This window comes from Corylus avellana, chromosome 7 (genome assembly GCF_965113065.1).
Source record: "Corylus avellana chromosome 7, dhCorAvel1.hap1.2, whole genome shotgun sequence".
NCBI lineage: Eukaryota > Viridiplantae > Streptophyta > Magnoliopsida > Fagales > Betulaceae > Corylus > Corylus avellana.
The window spans coordinates 19,721,851-19,749,207 of NC_142496.1; the positions used below are offsets into that span (position 1 = coordinate 19,721,851).

General features: G+C 39.3%; 1 protein-coding gene across 1 annotated transcript; it reads left to right on the forward strand.

Annotated features, from left to right (window-relative positions):
• The first annotated feature begins 21 nt into the window (after window positions 1-21).
• Window positions 22-26,543, forward strand: LOC132184336 (FAM91 carboxy-terminus protein). Its single transcript, XM_059597931.2, has 12 exons — window positions 22-268; window positions 738-890; window positions 1,936-2,053; window positions 3,123-3,219; window positions 4,071-4,177; window positions 10,988-11,110; window positions 11,285-11,438; window positions 12,198-12,258; window positions 12,361-12,740; window positions 19,846-21,460; window positions 23,716-24,077; window positions 26,167-26,543. Exons 2-11 carry the CDS (start codon window positions 763-765, stop codon window positions 23,960-23,962), a joined length of 3,030 nt encoding a protein of 1,009 aa, XP_059453914.2. The 5' UTR covers window positions 22-268; window positions 738-762; the 3' UTR covers window positions 23,963-24,077; window positions 26,167-26,543.
• Window positions 26,544-27,357: the final 814 nt, after the last annotated feature.

The following is a 27,357-nucleotide window of genomic DNA, read 5'->3' on the forward strand; positions in this document are numbered from 1 at the left end:
GTGTAAAAGTAAATTTATATTTTCTTAATACGGGATCAAATGCGGGTCAACTGTGACGGGCCGGGAACCCCACCGGGTCTAGCGACCATAATCATGACAACTAGTCACGCACAGGTGACAGGCCGGTGACAGGCCAATGCAGCATTGGTTCTTGGTCAGATCTCGTACGCAGTTCCACAGCCAAAAGAGAACACAAGAAGAAGACGAGGAAGAAGAAGTCCCGCGAAATTGAAGCCCTAGTTTAATCCACAATTGCCATCAAGATCGGGTACCTCATCTTTCTATTCTTTCAGCACTAATAGAAACTATAATTTCATCACTGGCATTACTGACTACGAATCTTTGATCTGCACCATTGTAATGTCATACATAATTTGTGACCATAATTTCAAATTCTTTACCTTTTTGTCATCTTTGATTTCATCTGTTTTGATTAACGTTTTTTTTTCTTCTAAATGTTGTATTACTCTTCAACATCTCAGATAATTGATGTTCGCGATCTAATTTCAGTCCATTGATGTTTATCGTATTAAGCACGACATATGTAATCGTTTTTGAAAGTCATGTGCTGTAAGACATCATTGCCAATTCGTATTGCTTGTGTCATTGTGACGCTCTTAGACAATTATTCACTCTTAATTTTGTGGGATTTACTTAGGGATTTGATTGAGCTTGTGTGGTTGCTCTCAATTGTTCCAAATTTGGTGGTCGTTTATAGTGAGTGGTTTTATTTGCAGGGAGTAGATTAAGCGGTTTCACAAGATGCAGCACGCTCCACCTACAATGGAGGAACAGTTGATATTGAAAGCAGTCAAGGAAGAATGCCCGTGGGACAGTCTCCCCAAACGACTTCAAGCAACGCTGTCTTCTAAAGAGGAATGGCACAGAAGGTGAATGGAGTTTCTTTGTTCTCTATTTTTTGGGTGTTTGGTCATTAATAGTTTCTGTCGTTTTCTGTTCTACATTTTTCTCTGTTATTTTTCACTTTCGAAAGGAAAAACGTTGTTGGTTCTAGCTCGTAAAAGGAGATAAAATACTTAAAAAATGACCAAGCAGCAACCTATTAGGACAATGGTCTTTGGGCCAAATTGCATTTCCTCTACTTGAAAAATGGGTGGAGGGTGAGATTATAGGTTCAATTCCAAACAGGTGCATGAGTTTTAGTTACCTATAAACCGGAAAAAATTCTATTAGGTCAGTTACTGAGATTTTTTCTTTATGTGCTGAAATTTCTTGCTTTATTTTGAACTAATATACTTGAGGTAGAGACTGAAGATTGCAAGGGGCATATAGGTGATCAGCCGCTTGTTGGGGGGGATATGGTGGGGTAAGAAGGGGAGGAACAGGGTGAAGTTTTAATCCTGTAATGGAAATGTGCATGCTAATATATCTGCTTAGATCCATTAAGATATGGTTTATTATTAATGCCAAAAAAAAGTTTCTTTCCAAATTGGTCATTTATAGAAGAAATGAATATTCAGGTTGGTTCAGTAGGGAGTCACAGAAATTCTATTTTAGAACCAACGCTCCTGGGTATCTTTGCGAACCAGAATAAATCAGTACACAGAGATGGGTGAGAAAGGTTTTGCTGATGAATGATTGAAATTCTTTTATAGAAATTGTAAATCTATTCAAGGGTGTAAGTATCACTCAACTGCCTATAAATGCTTCTACGAGTAACGCTATTTAGAATTTTATTCAACCTTTAAGGCTTTTTCCCTTCATTTTAATAACTTTAGGATGTAGATCTTGGATTGTTTAGTTTCTTAGAATCTGTTCTAGTATAGTGGGAGTTTATAATTTTGCTACTGACAATCTCTGAACCATTTGTGCTATTTTTTTTTGACATCCCTGAATAAGTATTTTTTTGGTAAGTCCTGAAATGAGTTTTTCCATTTGCTTTACCTGTTTCTGTTTTTCATTCTGTGAGTGCAGGATTATTGAACATTGCATAAAGAAAAGACTCCAATGGAACACTTGTTTTGCTCGCAAAGTATGCAGAGAAAGTGAATATTATGAAGATATGATGCGTTACTTGCGAAAGAATCTAGCGGTGCGTCATATGAAAATCTTATTGAAATTTTTGCTTGTGCATTGCTCCAAAATTTTATGATTAAAAAAGTGATAGTTGAAAGTCAGGACGCACAAATACTTCAAAAAGGCTGAAGTATTTATGTTTGACCTGTATTGAACATGGATACTACTTGGACATGGCCATATATGTGTCTAATACGTGTATATGAATTTTAAAAAATAAATAAATTTTAAAGTTGGATGCATTCAGAGAAGGTTGGATTCATTGGTGATACGGCTGAGACACGGTTCAAGTACAGCTGGGAAACAACTGTGGTAAAAAAAAAAAAATTCTTAATAAAAAAATGGGATTCTAAATGCTACGTTAAAATGCTTTGAGTCAAATGTTAGGAATGGAGATTAAATGGTGTATTTTTAAACATGCGAACGACTGAATAGCAAATTGAGTAAATATGATTTTAGGGATATTTACGAATAGTGTATTTTGAGAATATCTATGAAAGCTAAATATGGATGACAGTTACTTTCTACTTGAAATGTATATATATAATTGCTTGAATATTAGTCTTAAATATGTTCTCTTAGCCTTTTGGTGCTTGTTAATTATCTTTAAATAAAAATTAATATAATATATACACACAAATATATATATTAATTATTTAACATGTAGCAGTTGTTTTATATCCTAGTGTTTGAAGAATTTTTGTATTGCTGTATCCTTCCCTGTTTCGTGTCGATTATTGGTGCTTCTTAGGTTGGAAGTTTTATGTTAGAGGCTGATTGGACTTGAAGTTGTAATGTGAGTGCCCATTTCCTTCCTGTACAGCTTATATGATATAAAGAAGTAAGACTAATATCACATTTCAGATTTTATTATGATGCTGGAACAGACCTTGGATATGTTTAATTGGTGACAAGATTGACGTTTTTGATTAACTGCTGCAACATTTTGCTGTACTACATCCTTACACGTTTGTGCAAATAAATGTTACAATATAACCAATTTATCTTCTTGGCTTACAGAAGGTGCTATTATCTTCAGACTATAGTATTTTTTGCAGTTTACATGTTGATTTTATTACTTGCAGCTATTTCCCTATCACCTAGCGGAGTATGTTTGCCGTGTAATGAGGATATCACCTTTCAGATATTACTGTGATATGATATTCGAGGTTATGAAAAATGGTAATAGGTTGCCTTTTTTAAACAAATCTGATATGAGTTTGCTGAAATGTCCAGCTATCACATTGTTGTACTGTTACTTAAATTAAGTAGTTTTCTCATATCATTTTACATGTGTTGTTTTGTGAGCCTCCCTTCCAATTAGTATCATCTACAACTTCTCATATTCTAATGAACTATCTTTGTTGATAAATTTTTTTCTCAACGTGAAGCTATATTTGGCGGAATAGATCTTCTAGAGAAGGTTCATTTAATGTTGCATTGGAAATAAAAATAAATAAATTATTGAGATTGGTTTATTAATTATCTAAATAAAAAAATAATTTTTTCTTTATGGGTTCTTACAATTTCTGTATTCAACATATCCATCACAATAGAAATATTTGGGGTGGGGAATGAAGAGAGGCTGATTTGCTTCTTGGTATCCTTTTACTCTGTAGTCAATATATCTACTTCGGAAAATAACAAGAAGGTGATGGATATTTCCCATAGTCTTGGTACTCTTATCAAATGGGAATCATGATAAGTCCTGGTTAGGAGTCGGGTGTACATGGGATTGACTAAATGTTTCATTAAGTCCAACCGTCTTTGCTATTTTCATCAGTGACCTGTCACCATATCCTTAAAATACTTTTCATGATTGAAACCATAATTTGCGTTCTAAATCTAAGTTGCCTTCATCTCTTCATTGTTTGCTTTTCTACTCACAGATAGATACTTATCATGGTTAAGTGTGCTTATGTGCATATTTATGCAACATTTGCCTTCATATTTTTTTGTGCCTGTTTTATATTTACTAGCTTAATATATTAAATGTTGGATGGTCATTCTCAAGCATTTATTATCATTTACAGAGCAACCTTATGACAGCATCCCAAATTTCAGTGCTGCTGATGCTTTGCGGCTTACAGGAATTGGGAGAAATGAATTCATTGATATCATGAACAAGTGCAGATCTAAGGTAGTGGATAGGTTTGCTTTTATTTTTATAGATATTTATGTCACAAAACATTAATTTGCATCATAAGGATTCACTAACACACATATGTTTCTAACATGATATAGATGTTATTTTGATTTGATTTGCAATATAGGGTTCTTAGGGAGAAATTAATGAAACTTAAAGAAAGATAAATTTTGAAAACGAGGAAGCAGTTTCCTTCTTAAAGCTATTTTGTTTGTTAATGCTTTTTAAGTGGACTAGCAACAACAGCCACAATTGTTATGTTTTAAGCTTCAACCATCTGTTTCACATTTTGCTTTCTCTATAGCAGGAGTCTCTTTGCCTTTCCTTCCATTTTCATTCTTCATAAAGCTTCATTTGTATATTGATTTAACTCCTATAAGAGGACCATTTGATTATTATTATTATTATTTTTTTGAATAAAAACATTCACTGCTCTATTAAACAATCAATAAGAGATTACAGATTGCTCTTCTTGAATAGTTTCCGAGATACAATCAGGGATTTCTCCCAGCCACTCCTTATTTATTCCCATTCCCGCAGCCATTTTTGCAAGATAATGGGCTGCAAAATTGGCTTGACGTCCCACAGAGTGACACTCCCAGTGACTAAAGTGATTAAGTAAATTTTTAACATCAGAAACCAAGTGACCAAATCTACTCCAATTATCATCTTGTGCGTTCACAGCCTTCACCACATTATCTGCATCCCCTTCCAAGCTAAGGTGCTGCACCCCCAAATGCTGACAAAACCGCACAGCATTTATCAAAGCCAAGGTCTCCGCAGCTGCAGGCTGTACTACCCCCTGTCTGAAACTGCATTGGGCAGCCATAAGACGTCCTGTATGGTCACGGATCACCATTCCCATGCCAATTCTTCCCCCGTTGAAGTTTATAGCTGCATCCCAATTCACTTTTAGTCGACCCGCCGGTGGTGCCATCCACTTTTGCTCCTCCCTATTTCCTTGACGTTGCTGCTCATTGCATTCGCCCCCTACAGCTCTCCCATATTCCAGCACTGCATTAGTGACTTGCCTTATTAACGTAATTGGGTGCCTAAACTGCCCCCCATGAAGCATCTCGTTCCTTCGAAGCCAGATTTGCCGTGAGAGTCCCATAAACATTTTGACTTCCTCTTCGGTTCCATTTTGTAATACCTCTTCCACTATGTTAATGAACATAGGCCCCTTCAATGTACTCTTCTGAAACTTTTTGCAACTTGCTCCCCACACATCCATAGCCGATGGGCAATTCCACAATATATGTAAAGGTGTCTTAGCCTCTAGACCACAAACCGGGCATAGAGGATCCTTGACAATTTTCCGTCGCAAAAGGTTGTCCCGAGTGGGTAAAATATCTTGACAGGCGCGCCATATAAAATTCTTCTCCACACTTGGTATTTTAATATTCCAGATCAGTTTCCAGACATTACTCTTATGCAGACCCATGGAGCAACTAGCTTTTTGTCTATCCTCTACTTCTTTGGCCAAATGGTATGCACTTTTTACCGAAAACAAGCCATTTGCCGTGCCCTTCCAGATCAGTACATCTTCTTGATTCGTACTGCTAAGCGGAATGGATTGAATAGCTACAACTTCCTCCTTGCTGAATAGACTTCCAAGCAGAGTTGAATCCCACCAACCTAGATCCTGGTCAATTAACGCACTGACCCTTAAATCACAAAAAGCCGGGTTTGGAGGGGATTGGATCGTAAAGCTATTCTGTAAAGGAGCCCACTTATCCCCCCATATCCGAGTTTTTTCTCCATTTCCAATACGCCAAAACAGCCCCTCTTGTACAAGCGTCTTCGAGCTAATAATGCTCCTCCAAGCATATGAGGATTTTGAACCAATAGAAGCATCCAACACCCCACCCCTTGGAAAGTATTTGGCCTTCAAAATCCTTGCTACCAAACTATCTGGTACTTTCCATAGACGCCACACTTGTTTTGCCAAGAGTGCCTTGTTGAAACAAGTAAACTCTCTAAATCCCATACCCCCCTTCTCCTTGTTGAGCCCCATTCGGCTCCAGCTCATCCAATGAATCCGAGATTCATTCGTTTTATGGCCCCACCAAAACCTGCATAAAAGAGTTAATCTTCTTGCATAACATTTTTGGCAGTTGGAATACGCTCATACTGTACGTCGGAATTGCTTGCACTACCGCCTTCAAAAGAATCTCTTTTCCCGCCTGCGACAGAAATTTTAATTTCCAATCATTCAATCGTTTTTCAACCCGATCAATGATGGACTTGAACTCCTTCATCCGTGACTTTCCAACCAACACCGGAAGTCCTAGATAAGTGTCATATCGCTGAGTCGCTAGTATAGCGGCGATTGCTAAGATAGCATCCTGGTCTGCGACCGACGTATTCCGACTAAAAAAAATAGCCGTTTTATTAGCGTTCAACTTTTGGCCAGACGCTTGTTCGTAAAGCCTCAAGACATGAGACAAGCGATTCCAATGTGCTACATCAGCTCTGCAAAACAATAAACTATCATCAGCAAAAAAAAGATGGTTCAGGCGAGGGCCCTTCTTGGAGGTGGGGATACCCCTCAAGGGTCCGTCACGATTAGCCCGAGACAGCATGAGCTAAGAGCTTTGGCACAAATAATAAAGAGGTAGGGCGAAATTGGGTCGCCTTGACGAAGCCCCCTAGTAGGAATAATCGGCCCCACTGGGGTTCCATTCACCACAACTGAAAAATGAGCTGTACAAACACACATCATAATAAGATTGATCCATCTATTATCAAAACCCATTCGCCTCATCACTGCCTCCAAAAAACCCCACTCCACCCTGTCATATGCCTTACTCATATCTAATTTGACTGCCATGAACCCTTTTTTCCCATACATCCGAGAGTGCATAGTATGAAGGGTTTCATAGGCAGCCAGAATATTGTTCGTTATAAGACGCCCCGGATTGAAAGCACTTTGGAACGGTGATATGATAGCATGCAGCACCTTCTTAAGTCTATTGGCTAACACCTTTGAAATCAACTTATATAGCACATTACAAAGGCTAATAGGGCGATAATCAGATACAGACAGAGGGTTTTTTGACTTTGGTATCAGGGCTATATACGTAGAATTCAAATCTTTATTCATAACTCCAGAATTTAAAGAAAAAAGTATAGCATTGCAAACCTCTGGTCCAATCACCGCCCAATTTTTTTGAAAAACCAGCCGTAAGTCCATCCGGTCCAGGCGCTTTGAGAGGCGCCATTTGGTGGAGAGCCCCACTAACTTCAGCCGCGGTAAAGGGTCGTAGCAACTCCTCATTCATTTCACCCGTAATTTTTCTGTCAATGACTTCCAAGCATTCCCCCATATGATTCGGTGCTCCCGAGGTAAATAGAGCCCTGAAGTATTCTACAAAAGCACCCCCTATAGCCTCTTGAGATTCCACCCGGTTCCGTGCTAAATCACAAACCATACGTATCAGGTTGGACTTTCTCCGCTAATTTGCACAAGCATGAAAGAACCTTGTATTTTTGTCGCCATCTCTGAGCCATTCCACCTTCGCACGCTGTTTCCACTTTATGTCCTCTTGCTCCATGAGGGACTGCACCTTTTGTTTAAGCTGTGCAATCTCGTCAGTATGCTCCACTCCTTCCTGAGCTTGCAAATCCGCCACTAATGAACATAACTTTTTTATTTCTGCTTCGGGACTTTTTTCTTTGCCTGCCACTTCTTCAACTCTACTGTGCACCTACCCAATTTAGTCATTAGTCCATCCCAATGTTCAGCCCGTGGGTATTCAGTGTGCCAGGCAGAATTAATGATGTCTGTATAAGACCCATCCAAACACCATGAGGCTTCGTGAATAAACCTGCTTGAAAATCTCCCCAACCGACCGGGCTCATGCAGTACCACAAACAAAGGAAGGTGGTCAGAACAAATAGAACCCTCCACTAAAATTTCTGCATGGGGAAATAATAATCTCCAGCCATCATTTGCTACTGCTCTGTCTAAACGTTCTTGAATAAAATCTTCACCATCCTGACCATTGTTCCATGTGAATTTTGGCCCCCTGAAACCCAAGCCCGCTAAATCACAATCTGCCAAGGTGGAGTGAAAATCATCCATCAAACTGCTATGTCTACTATTCCCACCCCATTGTTCCGACGCATACAAAATCTCATTAAAATCCCCCACACAAATCCATGGATTAGGATCCATAGTTGCAAGGTAGCGGAGGAGACCCCATGCTTCTTTACGTTTGCTCGCCTCCGGATGACCATAAAAACCCGTAAATTTCCACCAACCTAAAGAAGGTTTAGTGCAAATTTTCGCATTAATATGGCTCCCACTATAAATTTGAACTTCCACATCGACATCTTCTGTCCATAATAGTGCCAAACCACCACTTTTCCCTACACAATCAACAACTAGCATATTGGGGAACCCCAGCCTGCACCTAATTCCCTCCATTTTATCTCTCCTTAGAATGGTTTCCATAAGGAAAACCATTATGGGTCTCTTGGCCCTCACCAAACGGCAAAGGTCTCGAACTGTACGGGGGTTTCCAAGCCCCCGACAGTTCCAACTCATGATGTTCATTGCGGTCGGCGGGGCTGTCCACCAGCCTCAGCCACTCCCGATCCAAGCTCCTTTTTATTAGTAGCATCTTCTACCATTGACTGCACTACTGTTTTTTTTTGAAATATTACGGCCCTTTTTTCCAAAACTAGCTCCCACCACCTTAGTTTCATCCGGCTTTCGTTTACCCAATTGTTCCACAGGAGAGGATTGCCGGGCTTGGGTAGCACCACGGGCTCTCCCTTTCCACGACAGACTTTTTAGTTCCTTTCTTGATCCAACACAATCAGTTAAGGATGTATTGGCCATCGTTTTTTCCACGTCAACGATGGTTGGCCCAGGACACGAGCTGCCCTTGCCACTATTCTCCACACTGCGATTCGGTTCAGCTCCTTTTTGAACAAATGGCGCCCCCTCAGCAAGTTTTCTTCCAATATAATTTCCACCCAGATTTTCTACCCCACCATTTAAAATCGATTTACTTTCGATAAAATTTCCACCCAGATTTTCAGCTCCACCATTTAATATTGATCCCTCTCTCCCACCTACCATATTCGGTGGTGTCAACGTAACGCTTTCAACATTAATATGCTCCATTCCTCTTTGATTCGCGGCAGATCCTTTTCCAAAGTAACGGTTGTCGCTAGGATTTTCGGAAACAGCATCAATGCATCCATGATTGCTTTCCTTTCCCATTCCAAACTGATCATTCCCCTTGAGAGCCATCTCTGCCGTTGGATCAGAGGGTCTGGTTTCTTCCTCCATCCCCGCCGACGTTCCAAAGAAACCACCGCTGTCATCACCGGAGGTTGTCTTGGTCCCCTCTTCGGCCATGCTCCCCATTCCCTTCCTGTGTTGTTCTCCCATTTGAGACTAATCTGACTCCATTCTCTTTGACATTGCATCTGTTCCCCCCCGGATTCGCTGGCCAGGCGGTGGCACCCTCAACCACAGCCCATACGCAGTCGCGTTCTCCAACACTCCAGGTCCAGGCTTCTTCAGACAACCCACCCTACCGTGAACCACAACTCCACAATGGAAGCAAAAACGCGGAATTCGTTCGTATTGGAAATTAATCCATACTGATTAACCTTCAACTTTTAATCTTCTACCCCTTGCAAGAGGCTTTGTTAAATCAATCCTGATTTTTACACGTAAAAACTTCCCCCATCCGATGCCATCTTCATCAGTTTCCACCTCCTCGACAAAGCCTACCGTAGATCCTATCTGGTTTCCAACTTTAGTTCCCATGCATGCTAATGGTAATTTATACATGCGTACCCAAAACGCCACTTTCTCAAAATCGATCCTTTCCAGTGGCGTGACCCCATCAAAGTCTGCCACAGAAAACACAACTCCTTCAATCACCCATGGGCACCCCTCCAAAATTCGAGTTTTGTCCCAGCTGTGCTCGAAATCTATTAAAAATAGATTCTCCCCCACAACTCTAAGGGTTAGCCTTCCCGTTGGTTTCCACCATCGGATTAATTGGGATTTGATGATCTCTTTCTCGATAAACCTCTCCGTGAGCAGCTTCCCCACTACGCAGGATTTCCCTCTAGAGACAATCCCAGATAACGCCTCACTCTTAATCTCCACTTCTATCTCCTCTTCCTCAGTTAGAGAAAGATTTCCCCACAACCTTGACAGATCTTCTTCCATCAGAAACTTCAACCGTTCGTAATCTCCAATGGTAGCAATCCACCTTCCACAGCCGTCAAGACTAGGAAAAGATTTTCTTCTCCTCTAGGGTTTGAGAGCCTAGAGAGACACACTTCTTTTCTTAGGACCATTTGATTTAGTTGTGGATGATTAGCACTATCTGATATCAGCTATATCTAGGAATTAGAGCTTTATATATTTTTTTTGATAAGTAATATTGTATATATAAAAAAAAAGCGCAATGTGCCTCTAGGTACACAAGAAAGTATACATAGGTAGCCCAACTTAAAACCCAAAGACAAAACCCAAGAAGGCCCAACCCAAAAACCCAACAAGTAACCACAACCAAACGGAAAAACCAAAAAGAGAACCCAAAGACTAAAGCCCACACTAGCCCAACACCAGCCCTAAAAACCCAAATCCCTAATGCACCTCTGGAGGAAATGAAAATGCATTTTGATGGTCCTCTTATTGTGCCAAAATATTTATCATTTTCATGGATTTTGCTTTATAAACTTATATTGGCATCATAATTTCCTTTGCCTTCAGATGGACCATACATCTTTATCTTACCTGTTATTTACCTTTTTGGAGCTACCCAGAAAATAATGTGGAAGCTGAATAAGTCAATTGCAAAAGAACTGTTACCGATACAACCTGTAGATTTCGTAATTGAACCATGGTGGGGAGTTTGTCTTGTGAACTTTACTCTAGAAGAATTCAAGGTGAGGTCCTTAATGATTATTTTTTCTTACTTCTTTGAATTCATAGGAGTTTCTACCTAAACAAAATCCTTTGATTTCAGAGGGAGTCTGGTCACAGAAATCTCTATCTATGTGCTTTCTGGTCAAGCTCTTGGTGATTGATGTCAACTTACCAACTTTTCCTGCTTTTTACAGAAACTCTCAGAAGAAGAAATGGCAACAATTGATAAAGTCTGTAAGGAGGAAGGAAATTCATTTATTTTGTTCGATCCTGATATTGTAAAGGGTCTCTTCAAACGGGGGTTGGTCTACTTCGATGTCCCTGTTTATCCTGATGACCGTTTTAAAGGTAAGTTGCATATTTTTAGAGTATATATTTGTTTACATCTTTGTTAAGGAATTGATATCATTAGTTTTCTATATCTTAAGTTCCATGTAATGATCAATTACCTGAAACATACATTTGTGCCTAAAATCATTGACAAATTGTTTGTTCCTCTCTCTCTCTCTCTCTCTCTCTCAACTGATTTTGATTTTGCTCTTATTTGTTTCTGTCATCCATCCAATGCGCCAATGAATTATGATTTTTTCTTTAAATTATTTTGTAATTCTGGAACATTAGCTTTATGTTGGCATGAAGTATTTCATTGTTGTGCTATATATTGTAATAAACTTGTCATCCGTGCACATCACCTGTCCTTCCCCCAAAGAAGATTAAAGAGAAAAAAGAAATTTTCAAAGCATTTTGGCGTACAAGTTAAGAAATTATGTTTTTTATTTTTATTTTTTGGCTTTGAAGCCTTTTTTCATTAAGTTAATCAATGAAAGATTTTCATAGGGGGCATAGTTTTGTGGACTTCTGGTGAAGCTGGCTGTGGGCCTTACGGGAAAATTATGTATTTCGATGTCTATTTTAATTAAGTAATTAAAATTTATACCTGGAACTACTATAGTGGATCCATCTGCTTTGCTTTATAGAAAATTTTCCTTTGAATAATAAAACATCATAATAGGATAACAAATATATATATTTTTTTTGTGGGGGGGGGAGGGGGGGGGGGGAGGGTTATTGTTTAAATCCACAATGTTAACATTCATGGCTGTTCAGTTTCCAGGCTTGAAGGGTTTGTTTCCAACAGGGAGCAGTCTTATGAAGATCCTATTGAGGAGTAAGGCCGTTATCCTACTATGTAGATAACTGCTTTTTCATTCAAATGTTTTTTGCAAATGGTTTAATTAAGATCCTAACTCTTGTGTAATCTATCGTTCAGGTTACTGTATGCAGTTTTTGTTGTTTCAAGTGAGAATGCAACTGTTGCTGAATTGGCAACAACGCTACAGGCTGACCTTTTGCAGCTGCAGGCTGCTGCATCTTTTGCATGTCGATTGGGTTGGGCAGTAAAAGTAATTGATCCAGCATCTATTCTTCAAGATGCAAGCATGCCTGGTTCTCCTAGAACCACTCTTAGTGATGAAGATGCTTCTCGTGCTACTCTAAGCTCAGCAAACATGTTCATTGATGGTGATGCTGCTCAACAAGGAGATGTTTCAGGGACAGAAAACTACGGGCCCAGTTCTTCCCATGCTCGTGTTGCTTTTGTAGTTGATGCTAATATAACATCCTATCTTATGATGGGCTCTGTTTCACCAGGTTTGTTGATTCTTCTTTTGCTCTATACTTTTTTCTTCTTGCCAATGTCAAGTTCTTTTGTATTATAATCTTGAATGTACCTTTTATGGTGCTTTTACCCTGAATTTTATCTGTCAAACAGAATAAGGTTGACAAACTAGCTCTGACCTCAGAATGAGAACCTCGGGTAACAATGATATTTGAGGGACCTAGAAATAGAATGCGTATTCTACCGGTTTCTGTGCTTGAGGGAAGGTCATATTGAATGGCTATTCTTCCATACTTCTGATTTGTCTTCTTTGTATGTTGGTTTCTTCCTACCCCAAGGGGTTGGCCCATGTGGTGGAGGCCTTGGTCTTGGGGTTTGCTTCCTTCAAGGTCCAAGGTTCAATACCTCATAGGTGCAAACAATTTCTTGGGGCCACACCCCTGGTGAAAAGCCAGCGATTTAACCAGTTTCGTGTAGGGAAACTTCCAAGGGTACGGTGCACGAGATCAGGGTTTATTCTGCAGGGGTGGGTCCGAAGGACCCTGTTAGTTTCTTCCGAAGTGCAAGTTCAATAAGCTTCCTAAACTCTAGTCATCTGAGTGAGGCAAGAGCAAATTTTCATCTCAAAAGGGTGGAAGCATAGTGCTCCTCTTACACTTCTTTTTCCCTCCCTTTGATGGACTGTACTTGGTAAGCAGCCTTCTCCAGGACTCAAATATGGTCCTGCTTTATGCTGGAGAAAACTTTCCAGAAATTTAACTAATCCTTGACAGGGCGCTCAGAGAAAAAAAGAAAAATCCTAATTGATAGGGAAAGAAAAGGTACATTCAAGATTATAATACAAAAGAAAGTTACTTATCAAAAAAAAAAAAATAATAATAATAATACAAAAGAAAGTCAGTTTGGATTTGGCATGGAACAGAGGACTGACATGGGAGCCTAATCTTTGAGGCCTTATGTTATTTTGTGGAATAGAGGGGGCATTTTGTAATATGGAAATTTAAGGAAGATTAGATGCTTAATCAGTAGCTTGTTTATATAGCAGGTTAATTAGCCATTAAGTGTTTCACCAATGGAGCATTCTTATTTAACTTACTTCAAATTGAAGTACTTCAGGATTAAGTATCCTCCTTAGTGTGTGTATATTTCTGTAACTTATTACTTTGGTTAGAAGTACAGCCGGTTGGTGGTCCTCGGGGAGGAGGGGGAGTGCCGCGGTGTGGAAGATGGTGCCCACCTGCTGTTTTTGGTGTTTATGGAAAGAAAGAAATAGTAGGTGTTTTGAGGTTTTAGAGGGGATCTTGGAAGACATATTAGCCTCTTGTTTTCATACTTTGTATCTCTGGACTGTGGCGCATGTCTTTCAAATGTCGATTACTTATGATGATTTTCTTTTTCGCTTTTCCTCTTCTTGTTAGGTGATTCCGTTGTATACTCCCAGTGTACTTTAGGGCGCCTATACGCTTTTAATAAAACTTTTTATTACTTATCAAAAAAAGTACAGCCAGACTGGTCGTTTGGCTTGTGATGCATCTCTCTTGCATGTGATACTAAAGAACCTCAATTTTCCCTATTTTATTTTCTGTCTCTTTATTCTCTTTTTACTTATGGCCTACTGTGTTACAACCTTCTGTCAGTTTTTTGTAGCCATAGAACATACTAGTTTTCTCAGCTCAAGTACAGCCTAAACAGCTAATCTTACCCAGATTTGCATTAGATCTGTTAGTTTCCCATACACCAGACTCAGAATCCTTAAAGTCTTAGTTACTTGGTACTGAACTATTAGATCCGGCATTGCTCATGCTGCCTATCAACTTCTTAAATTTTTAGACATTTAGAAGCACTCAGCTTACAGTCTATGATCCTATGCAATTTTGTAGCAAAAGTGGCAAATAGAGATGCTGGAAACGTGTCTTGCTTCTCTCATGTCTATTTCATTTCAGCGGAGAGTTTGTGTGACCTTACCTGTGGGATTCTGAATCTCCTTTGCCATCATCATTTAAGGCACCTGATGATAATCTCGGTTGCATTAAGTATAAGAGCTACCAAGAATTGATCTAAGTTTGCATAGACTGTAAGAGCAAGATTAAATAGTGTTATTAGTGTTTTGTATTTTATTTCTCATGAGAAGGATGTCAGGTTGGACTAGAGCAAATTGCTTTCATGCTTGCTAGTTAACCCTGTTCAACTTTCTGGTTTTGATTTGTCTTGCTTGAGTGCTATATTTATCCATCTCAACTTCCTCCTCTCTCCATAATATTAAGTGGTGAAATTGGAATATGGCTGCATTTAGTTCTAAGAAGTGCAAAATGCGGCTGGAACAGAGATGAACTTGGTGTGATTCCGCCTTTTTTTTTTATAAGTAAAAGTCATTGTATAAAAAGCGCAAGGGGCGCAACCCATGTACACAGGAAGTATACAAAAGAGCCCACTACACGAGCTTTAAACAGAAAAGGACGCACATAAATCTATAAAATCCGTAAGCGTTGAAGCTTGCGAAGAAGACCCCAATATCCTCCAAGAGAAGAGAGTTTGTAGCACCCTTTGCTTCAATTCTGTATTGCCCATTTCATGATCCTCAAAGCTCCGCACATTCCTTTCTCTCCATAAGGACCACATTACACACAAAGAAGCCATCCTCCAAATGTGCACGGCTGATCGCTTTCCCCTTTGCCCTCTCCAACTTTCCAAACATTCCTTCAAACTCCTCGGCATCACCCACGTTATACCAAATAGCTGGAGTATCATATTCCATACCTCTACAGCAACTTCACAATGCACTAAAAGGTGATCAATAGATTCGCCACTCTTCTTGCACATACAACACCATTCTGTCACAATGATGTTCTTTTTTCGTAGGTTGTCCAATGTTAAAATTTTTCCCATAACCGCCGTCCAAACGAAAAAAGCCACCCTCGGAGGAGCTTTACTCTTCCAAATAAGCTTCCACGGACCATCCACCGGGGCTGGATTTAACTTCACCTTGTAGAAAGACTTCACCTCAAAGATTTTCCTCTTCGAGGGAAACCAACAAATTTTATCGACCCCACCTTGCCTTACCTGTTGTGAATACAGCAATTCGAAGAAACTTGAAACCTCCTCCAATTCCCAATCATGAACAGGTCGAGTAAATCTTACATTCCAATATATAGCTCCATTTACCCTCTCCATATTCTCCTCTACCCATACCTCCTTACCACATGCAATATTGAACAAGGCGGGAAACAAATTCTGCAGAGGTGCCTCCCCACACCACACATCCTGCCAAAACAACACACGAGATCCGGTTCCCACCTCAAATCGTACATGTTGCCTAAACTCATCCCACCCCCTTCGGATACTTTTCCACAATCCCACCCCATGTGACCCTCCTACCTCCTTGGTACACCAATCACCCCTCATCACCTCATATTTTGTCTCCACTAATTTCCTCCACCATGTATCTCTTTCATGTGCAAATCTCCACAGCCATTTACCCAATAAAGCTTGATTAAATTGTATCAAATTCTTTACCCCTAATCCCCCCGCCTCCATAGGCATGCAAATGTTGGACCAACGGACCAAATGGAATTTGAACTCATCTCCGACACCTCCCCATAGAAAGTCTCTTTGTATTTTTTCGATCCGTTTCGCCACACTCACTGGAATTTGAAACAACGATAAATAGTATGTGGGTATACTAGATAGCGTACTCTTGATCAACGTTAATCTCCCCCCCTTGGATAGATACATTCGCTTCCACCCTGCCAATTTCATCTCCAACTTCTTTATGACCTTATTCCATATAGAGGGGTCCTTATTATGAGCCCCCAAAGGTAGCCCCAAATATATAAATGGTATTGAATCCACACCACATCCAAGTATACTTGCCAATCCTTCTACATCTTCCACCACCCCTATAGGAGCAATCACCGACTTTGCTAAATTTATTTTCAACCCCGCAACCGCTTCAAAGCACAACAACAAACAGCGCAAATTCCGAAGTTGTTCCACCTTTGGCTCACAAAAGATAATAGTATCATCAGCAAAAAGTAAATGCGACACTTCCATTACCTCATCAAACCGCGAACCCACCGAGAAACCAGCCATAAGCTCTCTCTCCACCATTGCCTTCATCATCCTACTAAAAGCCTCCATCACCAACACAAATAAAAGAGGGGACAAAGGATCCCCTTGTCTCACTCCCCGAGAACTACCAAAAAAATCTGCCGGTGTTCCATTAATGAGCACTGAAAATCGTACAGTAGAGACACAATGGTGAATCCATGCTCTCCACCTTTCCCTGAACCCACATCTCTCCAACATGTATAATAGAAAATCCCAGTTGACATGATCATAAGCCTTCTCCAAATCCAATTTGCAAATAAGACCCGGTTCCCCAGATCGAATCCGACTATCCACACATTCGTTCGCCATTAAAACAGAATCTAAAATTTGCCTGCCTGGTATAAAAGCATTTTGGGTTTGTGATACAAGCTTCCCCATTACGGAGTTCATCCGGCTAACCAACACCTTTGAGATTATTTTATACACTCCGCTTACCAGGCTAATAGGTCGAAAATCCTTTATGTCCACCGCCCCAGCTTTCTTTGGGATAAGTGCCACAAAAGTAGCATTAATGCTCTTCTCGAATTTACCACTATCATGGAATTCCTTGAAAACTGCCATCAAATCCTCCTTAAGGACCTTCCAACATTTCTGATAGAATGCCATAGTAAAACCATCCGGTCCAGGTGCCTTATCACCCTGCAGATTCCTCACCACCGCCCAAATCTCCTCTTCCTCAAAATCTCTCTCCAGCCACATTCTCTCCCCTTCCTCAATAGAGTTAATATGTTCCATCAGAGGATCTAATAATGAGGTTGGTCTCGCCTGACACTGCTCAGAATATAACGCTTTATAAAAATGTACAATGTGCTCCTGTATAGCTACCGGATCCTCGGTCCTTCTCCCACCCACCATCATTGCCGCAACCGTGTTATTTCTCTTGTGTGAGTTTGCCAACCTATGAAAGAACTTCGTATTCCGATCGCCCTCTTTTAGCCACAATGCTCTAGATTTCTGTCTCCAACTCATTTCTTCGTGTAAGAGTGTCTTCTCTAAGTTTTGAGAGCATTCATCTCGCCGAATCGTCTCCTCGTCCGTTAATTCTCTACTTTCTATTATTCTGTCCAGCCCACCCAAAACCTCCTCTAACTCCTTTTTACGTTTGCCTATGTCGCCGAAAATCTCCACATTCCATTTTTTGAGGTCCCCTTTCAAAGCTTTCAACTTACTGGCCAGCACATAACTAGGATTACCTTTGAAGGAATAGGAATTCCACCAATTCTTTACCTGCTCCACGAACCCCTCCGCTTGTAACCACATGTTTTCGAACCTGAATGGTATCCGACCCCTTCTTCCAGCTCCACACTCCAATATCACTGGAAAGTGGTCTGATAATACTCTAGGCAATCTTTTTTGGCATACATCTGGATAGTGTTCCTCCCATTCTGTAGAGATCAAAAATCTATCAAGTCTGGACCCTGCACGCCTATTAGACCATGTGATCCGCCCTCCTGCCATTGGAAGGTCGATAAGCCCATGCTCGAAGATGAAATCAACGAAATCGGTCATTGCTTGTGTTTGTCTTGTAGCCCGTAATCTTTCTCCAGGATTGCGCACGATATTAAAGTCCCCTCCCACACACCAAGGTCGATCCCACACATTCATTACACCTCCCAGTTCATCCCAAAAATTGCTTCGGATACTAGCATCAGTTGGTCCATACACACCCGCAAAAGCCCATTCAAAATTTTCCGTGACACTTCTGAAGACACAGGCTACTACAAAATGACCTACACATTCCTCAACTTTCTCCACCACTCGTCTATCCCACATTAACAAAATACCTCCAGATGCACCCATAGCTCTCAAGTACAACCACCCAACATGATTACACCCCCACACACTCCGAATCACCTTCATATTGATAACCTCCATTTTTGTCTCCTGTAGACACACAATATCTGCTTTCCACTCTCTTAGTCTCCGCCTAATTTTTGCTCTTTTCTCCGGCTCATTCATACCTCGCACATTCCATGAAATTATTTTTGGCTTCATTGACAAGATTTTCCAACCCTCCCGTTACCATTCTCGTTTCGCGATCCTTTCACATCATAGTTCACTGTGCTTTCTAGTCGCTTTAATTCCCGACTAACTCGATTCCCCACTTTAGCAATCCCCGGGTGTCCACTGCCCCTTCGCCCATTTGCTCGATTGTTCTCGATGACAGTAAACAGTGCCAGCAACTCCTCCTCATGCCCATCGCACTTGAGGCCCAATTCTTGGCAAAATTCTAACACCCGTTCAAGGACCCAATCCGGAGACAGCGGTGTATTTTCTCCCACTCCCATTATGGCTAGAGGTGAAATATCTAATAATTCTTCCCCCCCCAGTTCATCGAGTAGACGGACCCCTTCTATTTCTGCACCAACCCCCTCACCCACAACCAAACACTGCTCGATCTCCCTCACCTCTCCCATAACTTCAGCTTCCCCTCCTTCAGACTGCTCCATATATGTCTCCATAGCCAAACTCATCTCCCCGGGTATTTTCGCACCTTCGATTTCCTGAACTGTCGCCGGTAAGTCTCCGGCAGGAGTTCCAGTGATGCCAGGTATTTTCGAACACTGATCCTCGGGCTGACCCACACCTCCAGAGACTCCCAATACTTCTGTGCTCCCCTCTTCGGCTCTGTCTGATACTGTCTCCCCCTGAAATATTTCAAGAATTTAAAAAATGTGTATAGAATGGGTTACAAAAATTTAAGGTCATGTTTCTGTGAGAGAAATGAGCATCTGTTCCAAATCCAAACTTCATGAGAAGGAGGCTTTGGTTGAACGAAATTTTACATACAATTGATTTGATGTTTTATAAAGAAACTTAACAGGTTGATTTGCTCACGCTGTCTGATTAATTTCTAGGCTTGGCTCTCTCAGCGATTCAATTTTTTCACCAAAATATATCATATAAGTAGTAGTGGTACTAACATGTAGAAAAAGTTGAGGCATCTCCTGGACATTTAACTCTGTATGTAGAATTTAAACAAATTCTATGACATTAATCATATGCCTTGTTTTTTAATTGTTTTTTCAGGCTTAAAGTCCCATGCTGTGACACTATATGAAGCAGGAAAGTTGGGTCATGCTAGTATTGCTGATCTTTGCAAGGATCTGAGTACATTAGAGGGAACAAAATTTGAGGGAGAATTGCAGGAATTTGCAAATCATGCGTTCAGCCTCCGTTGTGTTTTGGAATGTCTACAGTCTGGTGGAGTTGCTACTGATGTCAAAGCAGAAGAAGTCTGCAATAAAATGGGAATGTATGCTTCAAGCAATGATGAAGCCGCTTTGATAGCTGACATCACTTTGACTGACAAACCAGGAAATTCTGATATAAAAGAACCTGGGCTGGATAAGGATGAATCGGCTGGTTCTGTGATGCATCTTGAGGGTTCTGTTTTGACTGAATCTGCTAGTGGAAGTAATGATGATGGAATATTTTCTGCTACTTCATCAGAAGACAAGAATTGCTCAAGTGACGTATCTGAATCAGATCCAAATTCGCAGAATGATGAGAAAACGATTTTGGTTGAAGGGCCAAACACTGGAAGAGATCCATTGAGGAGGAGAAAAAAATATCGTGTGGATATTCTGCGCTGTGAAAGCTTGGCTTCTCTTGCACCGGCTACTTTAGACAGGTTGTTTCATCGTGACTATGACATTGTTGTGTCCATGGTTCCTCTTCCTCCCTCGTCAATTCTTCCTGGACCAGCTGGTCCCATAAATTTCGGTCCTCCCTCTTATTCATCCATGACACCATGGATGAAATTGGTATTATATTCAACCGTGGCATGTGGGCCTCTATCAGTTGTTCTCATGAAAGGACAATGTCTTCGCTTGCTTCCTGCACCATTGGCTGGTTGTGAGAAAGCACTTATATGGTCTTGGGATGGTTCTACTGTTGGAGGACTGGGAGGGAAGTTTGAAGGAAATTTAGTCAAAGGAAGTATACTTTTACATTGTTTAAATTCACTTCTTAAATACTCAGCTGTGCTAGTGCAGCCTCTCAGCAGGTATGATCTTGATAAATCTGGAAGAATCATGACTATGGACATTCCGTTGCCTTTAAATAATTCTGATGGTTCAACAGCTCGTATAGGGAAGGAATTGGGACTGTGTGAAGAGGAAAGTTTGAAACTGAACTCTCTGTTAACTGATTTGGCAAACAAGATAGAGTTGTGGACAGTTGGTTACATTCGCCTATTAAAACTTTTTAAAGAAAGAGAATCGGACCACTTTTCTGCTGATGATGAAAAGTATGAATGGGTCCCATTGAGTGTAGAATTTGGGATGCCACTTTTTAGTCCAAAATTGTGTAACAACATATGTAAAAGAGTGGTATCATCGCAATTACTTCAAACAGATTCACTTAGTGAGCATCATGAAGCAATGCAAAGTTTGAGAAAAAAGTTACGTGATGTTTGTGCAGAGTACCAAGCAACAGGTTCTGCTGCAAAACTTCTTTACCAGAAAGAGCAATCAAAGGAACCACCTCGGCAACTCATGAACTATGCTAGTGGAAGATGGAATCCGCTTGTTGACCCTTCTTCTCCCATTTCAAGAGCCTCGAGTGAGCATCAGAGACTAAAACTTGCTAATCGGCATCGTTGCCGGACTGAAGTTTTGAGCTTTGATGGTAGCATTCTTAGGTATGTATCAATTAGTATATTGTAATATATGCATGCAGCTGATTTACTCCTTTGAGGTGTTGTATATCATTAGTCTCCATACCAGGATTTGCTTATAGTTTCTTATTTTACAAGACTTTTTAAAATAGAATTTTTGGCATTTACATCCTTACTTTTAAAATTTTTAAAGTGGTTACTTTAAGTTCTTAGTAAGGCTGAGGGAGGTTGTTTTTCAATAAAAAAATTTATATGGGAAGATCCTTTTATGTGATTATCTGCTGATGATATTGATGTAGTGTTTGGTTCGGGGAATTTAACATATCCCCTGGCATCCACATTGTGACTAAACCCACGTTTAGGAATGATTAGGAATTTGATAGGATTTCCGAAAATATAAGATTCCCGGAAATATGAGATTCCCATGTTTGGTTTACTCCTAGGCATCTTCTAGAAATTATTTATGCTTTTTCCAAAATATCCTTATGTTTCTCTCTTCAAGTGCATAAGGTTGTTTGATACAAAAGTATTTAAAAATAAAAAAAAATGATGAGGAAGAAAAACTATATATAAAACGTGGTTTTTCTTTTATTTTCCAATAATATAAGCTGTCTACTGTTTAATTTATTTTCATCTATAACCAAATTAAACTTGTTCATTTCTGTTTTTTGTGGAATAGAAATAGTCCATCACTTCTAGGTACTGATTTTAATTAATTAATTAATTAATTAATTTTTCATCTATAACTTCATTTCCTTTTTTTTTTTTTTTTTTTGTGGGAATAAAATAGTTCCTCATACAAATTTTGATTTATTCTCTTTATTTTTCATCTATAACCAAATAAAGCCCGTTTGTTTCCGTTATTTTTGTGGAATAATTCTTCACTTTTATGTACAAATTTTTATTTATTTATTTTTCATCTATAACCAAATAAAAACCTGTTCATTTCTTTTACCTAGTCTATTTATCAAAAAAAAATTTCTTTTACCTAGTCTAACTTTTCTTGTATAAGCATAACAATATCTAATAAAAAAAAAAAAAAAAAAACCAAATAGTAGCATAAAAAAGTTAAAAAGTTTTTGTAGGTTTTGAGGATTGAGGAGGCAAGAATGTTTAGCGTGAATAATTGTTTAGGATTCTCGAAAATCTTAAAAGATTACCACAAGAGCTTGATCTTCATATAGATATCATCACATTTTAGGAAGGGTATTTATTTATGGGGATGAGAAAGAGGCACTTCATAGTGATAGATTGATGTTGTTTATGTAAGAAGAGCGGAGAAACCATTGATCCTCTTTTGCTTCACTGCGAAGCGGCCAGAGACTTGTGGGTATCAATCTCGTCTTTTTAGAATAGAGTGGGTCATGCCTCAATGGGTGGTGGAGCTGTTGGCTTGTTGGAGAGGTCAGTTTGAAAGCCACTGCAGTATAGAAGTTTGGAAGATGGTTCTTTTGTGCTTAATGTGGTGTATTTGGAAAGAACACAATGCTCGAAACTTCAAAAATTACGAGTGGACGGTGTTAGAGTTAAAAATCATTGTGTTCAAATCTGTTTATATTTGGATGACAGCTTAGAAGAATTCTTGCTTTTCTAATTTCCTAGAATTTCTGGATTTGTGTTTTTCATCTTCTTAATTGGATGTTTCTTTTGTATACTTCCCATGTAATTGGTTTGCCCCCCTTTGTGTGTTTTTTTATAAGATTGATTTGCTTATAAAAAAACTTTATGGGGAAATGTGATGGTGATTAAAATTACCTTTCCAATTGTTGCTATCTTTTAATTTAAATATCATGGTTTTATGGTTCAAATCTGAGAAATAATTCGTTTGGAAGATGTGTGACAAACCCAGAAATATCAACTATTTAGGTGGCAAGGAACCTGACCAAGCTTGGTGGTTGCTGCTGTGGATTGTTGTTGTTGTCATTTATTTTGCATGTTTTCCAGCTTGATGCAGTGTTGGTTAGGAATGATAAATAGTGGTCAACAATAGAATTTTAAAATAACTGACTGTTAATAATGGTCATATAAGGTCTTATCAAGCAGCAAAACAGTCATCTTGAGAAGCATTATGAGTGATCCTCGGAGATTCATGTGACTGTCTTTATCTGGTGAGGAAGAACAAAGTCATTTATTGGGACACAGCTTTCTGGAACATAGTCATGAAGCATTCTTTCTTTTTTCTTTTTAATAGAAAAGTGGGTTATTTCTTGGTATTCTTTGTTGCTTTTCTGATTTAATTTGAGAATCTCCTGAATATAATTAATGAATGTTACTTGCAGATCATATGCGCTAACTCCTGTCTATGAGGCTGCTACAAGGCCCATTGAAGAAGCCCCACCTGTGAGTTCAGTAAAAGTTGAACCAGATGAAGCTAATAGCAGAGAAGTAGTCCTTCCTGGTGTTAATCTCCTTTTTGATGGTTCTGAGTTGCACCCCTTCGATATAGGTGCCTGTCTGCAGGCTCGTCAACCTGTCTCCTTAATAGCAGAGGCTGCCGCGGCCTCTGCTTATGCTGCTACTAAATAGGGCTTCTTATGCTGCAATCTTGCTCGGTAATTAGGACAATTTGTTCCAGTGCTAGCAATTAGCAATTATCATGTCCTTCATGGTCATTGAGTGCAGGCTTCCACCAGGGTCGAAGGTAAATATCGAGACTACTTCTGTTATGTTGTCTACAAGTTCTATGCCATTTATTCATTTGCTAAGATGTATATTTTATTCTTTTAAGCACTCATCCTCTATGAACTGTTTGATGTAGCTGCCAGCTTGCCACACAATTTACTTTCTTCAATGGCCTCAAATCTGATAATTCTTCAACTGACTTTCTGATGTTGGACCAAATAGGGACAACCTGTTTACTTTAGCTTGTGGTGGGGTTTGGGATGGCAGAAATTATGCTTTTAGGGTTTCTTATGGTGAGGAAAATATTTTAGGAATTGTGGGATGTTTATGTTTAATAACATTGGATTTAATTGCAAGAAGGCTGCAAAAGTGAAAAAAATGGTTGCAGAAATTTACTGGCAGTGGCTGTTGAAGGGCTTTGGTCGGATTTGATAGACTATTGGGTGGCTATTTGGTCGGAAAAATATGCGGGATGATTTAGGCTTTGCAATATAGATAAAAAGAAGAAAAGAGAAAAGTTGGTGCCTGTTCAAGGGCTGCAAACAGTACTAGTGTGCAGTGAAGAAGAAGAAGAAGAAAAAGAAAAAAGAGAAAAGAACACGCTTGGTCTCAACACTTAAAAAATGAATATTCCACCATCCAAGTCTTTGAAATTATGAGTACATTGAAGCATATTAATAAAACTCTGCTTATTTCTTAAATTATTAGAATTGAGGGTCCTAATTTGACTAGTAAAATGAAGAAACTAATAAAATACTAAGGGTTAAATACTAAAGAAATGAAACCCTAAGGTGGTGTTAGGTATTTAACCCAAATACTAATTAGGAAAAGAAAACAAACCCAAGAATCTTAGAAACTCTTAGAAAGTTCTAGACCGAGTTAATTACCAAAATACCTTAGCTTGTAGGAATTACAAAAAAGTACAGATCTGCCCCTGATTGCAAAACTAATTATAGCTCATGAAATAAAATCCCAAACTAAGAGTTTTAACCCTAGTCTCCTATGGCTTGGCCTTCAAAACCATATAAAATTTGGTCCATATGATCTTGCACGTGGGCCACAAATTAAATCTTGGAATTAACGAGGTTCCGTAGTAATAGAAAATCAATCTTCCATGGCAGCATCATTCTCCCTAGTTGGAGAAAACTCGACATCTTTAACTGGCACCCTGAAATAGTTGATACTTTGAGCCAATGCCATTATTTGTTTGTTGGAAACAGCAAGGATGATTGTGGGATGTATTTCTTTTGCTCCTCATCATTAATTTTATTTGGAAGCACAAAGTCAATGGGTTGGACTGTCTTGGAAAAGATTTCATCCTTGGTCTGGACTTGTTGACAGTGCATATCTTGCTCCTTCATAATCTCCCTTACCTTTGTCACGCATTCTTTAGTCTCTTGAACAGCATCCTTAGCCTCAATAGTTTCTTGCCAATTTTCTTGGTTATCTTTTGCATCCACCATCTTAACATCATAATCGTCTTCTTTGTGTACAATTTCAACTCCCGCTTCTTTGACATTATTATCAAGGAGTTTGCTTTCATGAGTAATATAAGGAAAAGTTTACTCTGAAGACCAATGGGGCATAAGGGCTGAAGTTGGATCACAGTTTGAAGATCCTGTCTTGGCTATGGTGAAATTCTGTGCTATATGGGTATCTAAAGCAGCATTTAATGATGCCAGGGGATTTTGGCTTTTCCTTAATCACTCTTTGGGACTTACGCTAATTCTCCGTTCTCCTGTAATGAAAATTATGCGTGCATCATAATGATGTGTGTAAATTCAGGAAGACACTTATACTTTGTATGTTCAAGGAAAATTTGGTGTTCCTTTAGTCAAGATGTGCAAATTTCTCGAGTGATGCCAGTGAAAACTGTTTATGACTGTGTGTTAGAATTAGTGCTGACTGGAATGGAGTTTTCTCTTTCTTCCTATCAACCGTCATTTCTAGGATTTTACCCCCATTTGATTCCTGCTACCACCCATTTTCATCAGAGTGCTCTCCCACCAATAAGTAACAGAGTCATTTTGTCTATATGGTTTTGGCTTATTTATTTTGTTTTTACCAGCTTGGTAAATTTTTCTTAATTGGGTTCTGGGTTAATGCAGGTGGCTTTTTCCATTCAACACTTGGTCAAAATCATGGCACTTCAGGTTACTGTGTACAGTAGGAGAAAGTTATGGTTTGTCAATATATCTTTCAGAAATCGGGACATGGTGCCACGGTGTTGTTGATATATGGCTCTCGAAGGAAAATCTTATGTCCACATGATAAATGGAGGGAAATGAGGCACATTCATTTATAGTTCAATTTTCAATAAATAAATTCTTCCTACCTCAAGCTGCATTTAGCCGTTTGATTTGATATATTTATGGTGATTCACAATTGTAGAGGAAATAATTATGTATGATGCGGCAAGAACTATCAACAGCTAGTGATTATTTTTGAGAAAGCATAGTACTTTAATCGTGGTTGTTTTCCTTTCTTTTTTGGTATATTAATCGATCTAGCAGTGGATGCTAGATAAAGTTAAAACTGAAAACGGGGATGCTGGTGCTGTGCAGGGAGTCAATACAAGTCAATAACATGAAAAGAGAGAAACTTTTTCGTATTTTCGCAAAGATAAATATTATCCAGCATTCATCTAACAGTCTTTCAGAATATTTAGCTGATGTGGTTTACTCAATTTATCTTTATTTTTTTTAAAAAAAAAATTAATAAAGGCTCCTTTTTGTTTTGGCATGATTTCTAAAAAATGTTTTTCGTATTTTCAAGTGTTTGGTGCAACAGAAAATAATAGACAATAATAAATACTTTTTGTTTGACTGAAATAGCCTCTTTGATTTTCAAAAAATGGTTTCCATTTTTGAAACCGTAAATCATTTTTTGAGTTTGACCATTTCATTCTCAAATCAACAAATTTAGCCACGATGATGCCGAGACCCCGTTAGGACTTCATGGGGACATCGTTAGAACTTCGTCAAGAGCCTGTAGAGATCTGGTTAGGACTCGCCAAGCCATTGCTAAGACCTGATTGGGACACGACTGGGGCTCGGTTGGGACTTGTTAGGATCTGGCCGGGCCACTGTTGGAACTTCACCGGGGTCCAACCGAGCTACCATCAAGACTTTGCGGGGACCTGGTCGAGACTTGCGAGACCCAACCAGGTTATTGGCAAGACTCGGCCGAGACATTATTGTAATTCGAAGTTTAATATGATTGAATGAAACAATATATATAATTTGTGATTTTCTATACACACTAAATACTAAAAAATGTTTTTAAGAAAATGTTTTTCA

What these genes read in the sequence shown, in the direction of transcription:
- LOC132184336 (XM_059597931.2), top strand. Translation starts at nt 763, where the DNA reads ATGCAGCACGCTCCACCTACAATGGAGGAACAGTTGATATTGAAAGCA. An exon ending in TTACTCTAGAAGAATTCAAG is followed by an intron (nt 11,111 to 11,284) that starts GTGAGGTCCTTA and finishes TGCTTTTTACAG; the next exon opens with AAACTCTCAGAAGAAGAAAT. An exon ending in TCCTGATGACCGTTTTAAAG is followed by an intron (nt 11,439 to 12,197) that starts GTAAGTTGCATA and finishes ATGGCTGTTCAG; the next exon opens with TTTCCAGGCTTGAAGGGTTT.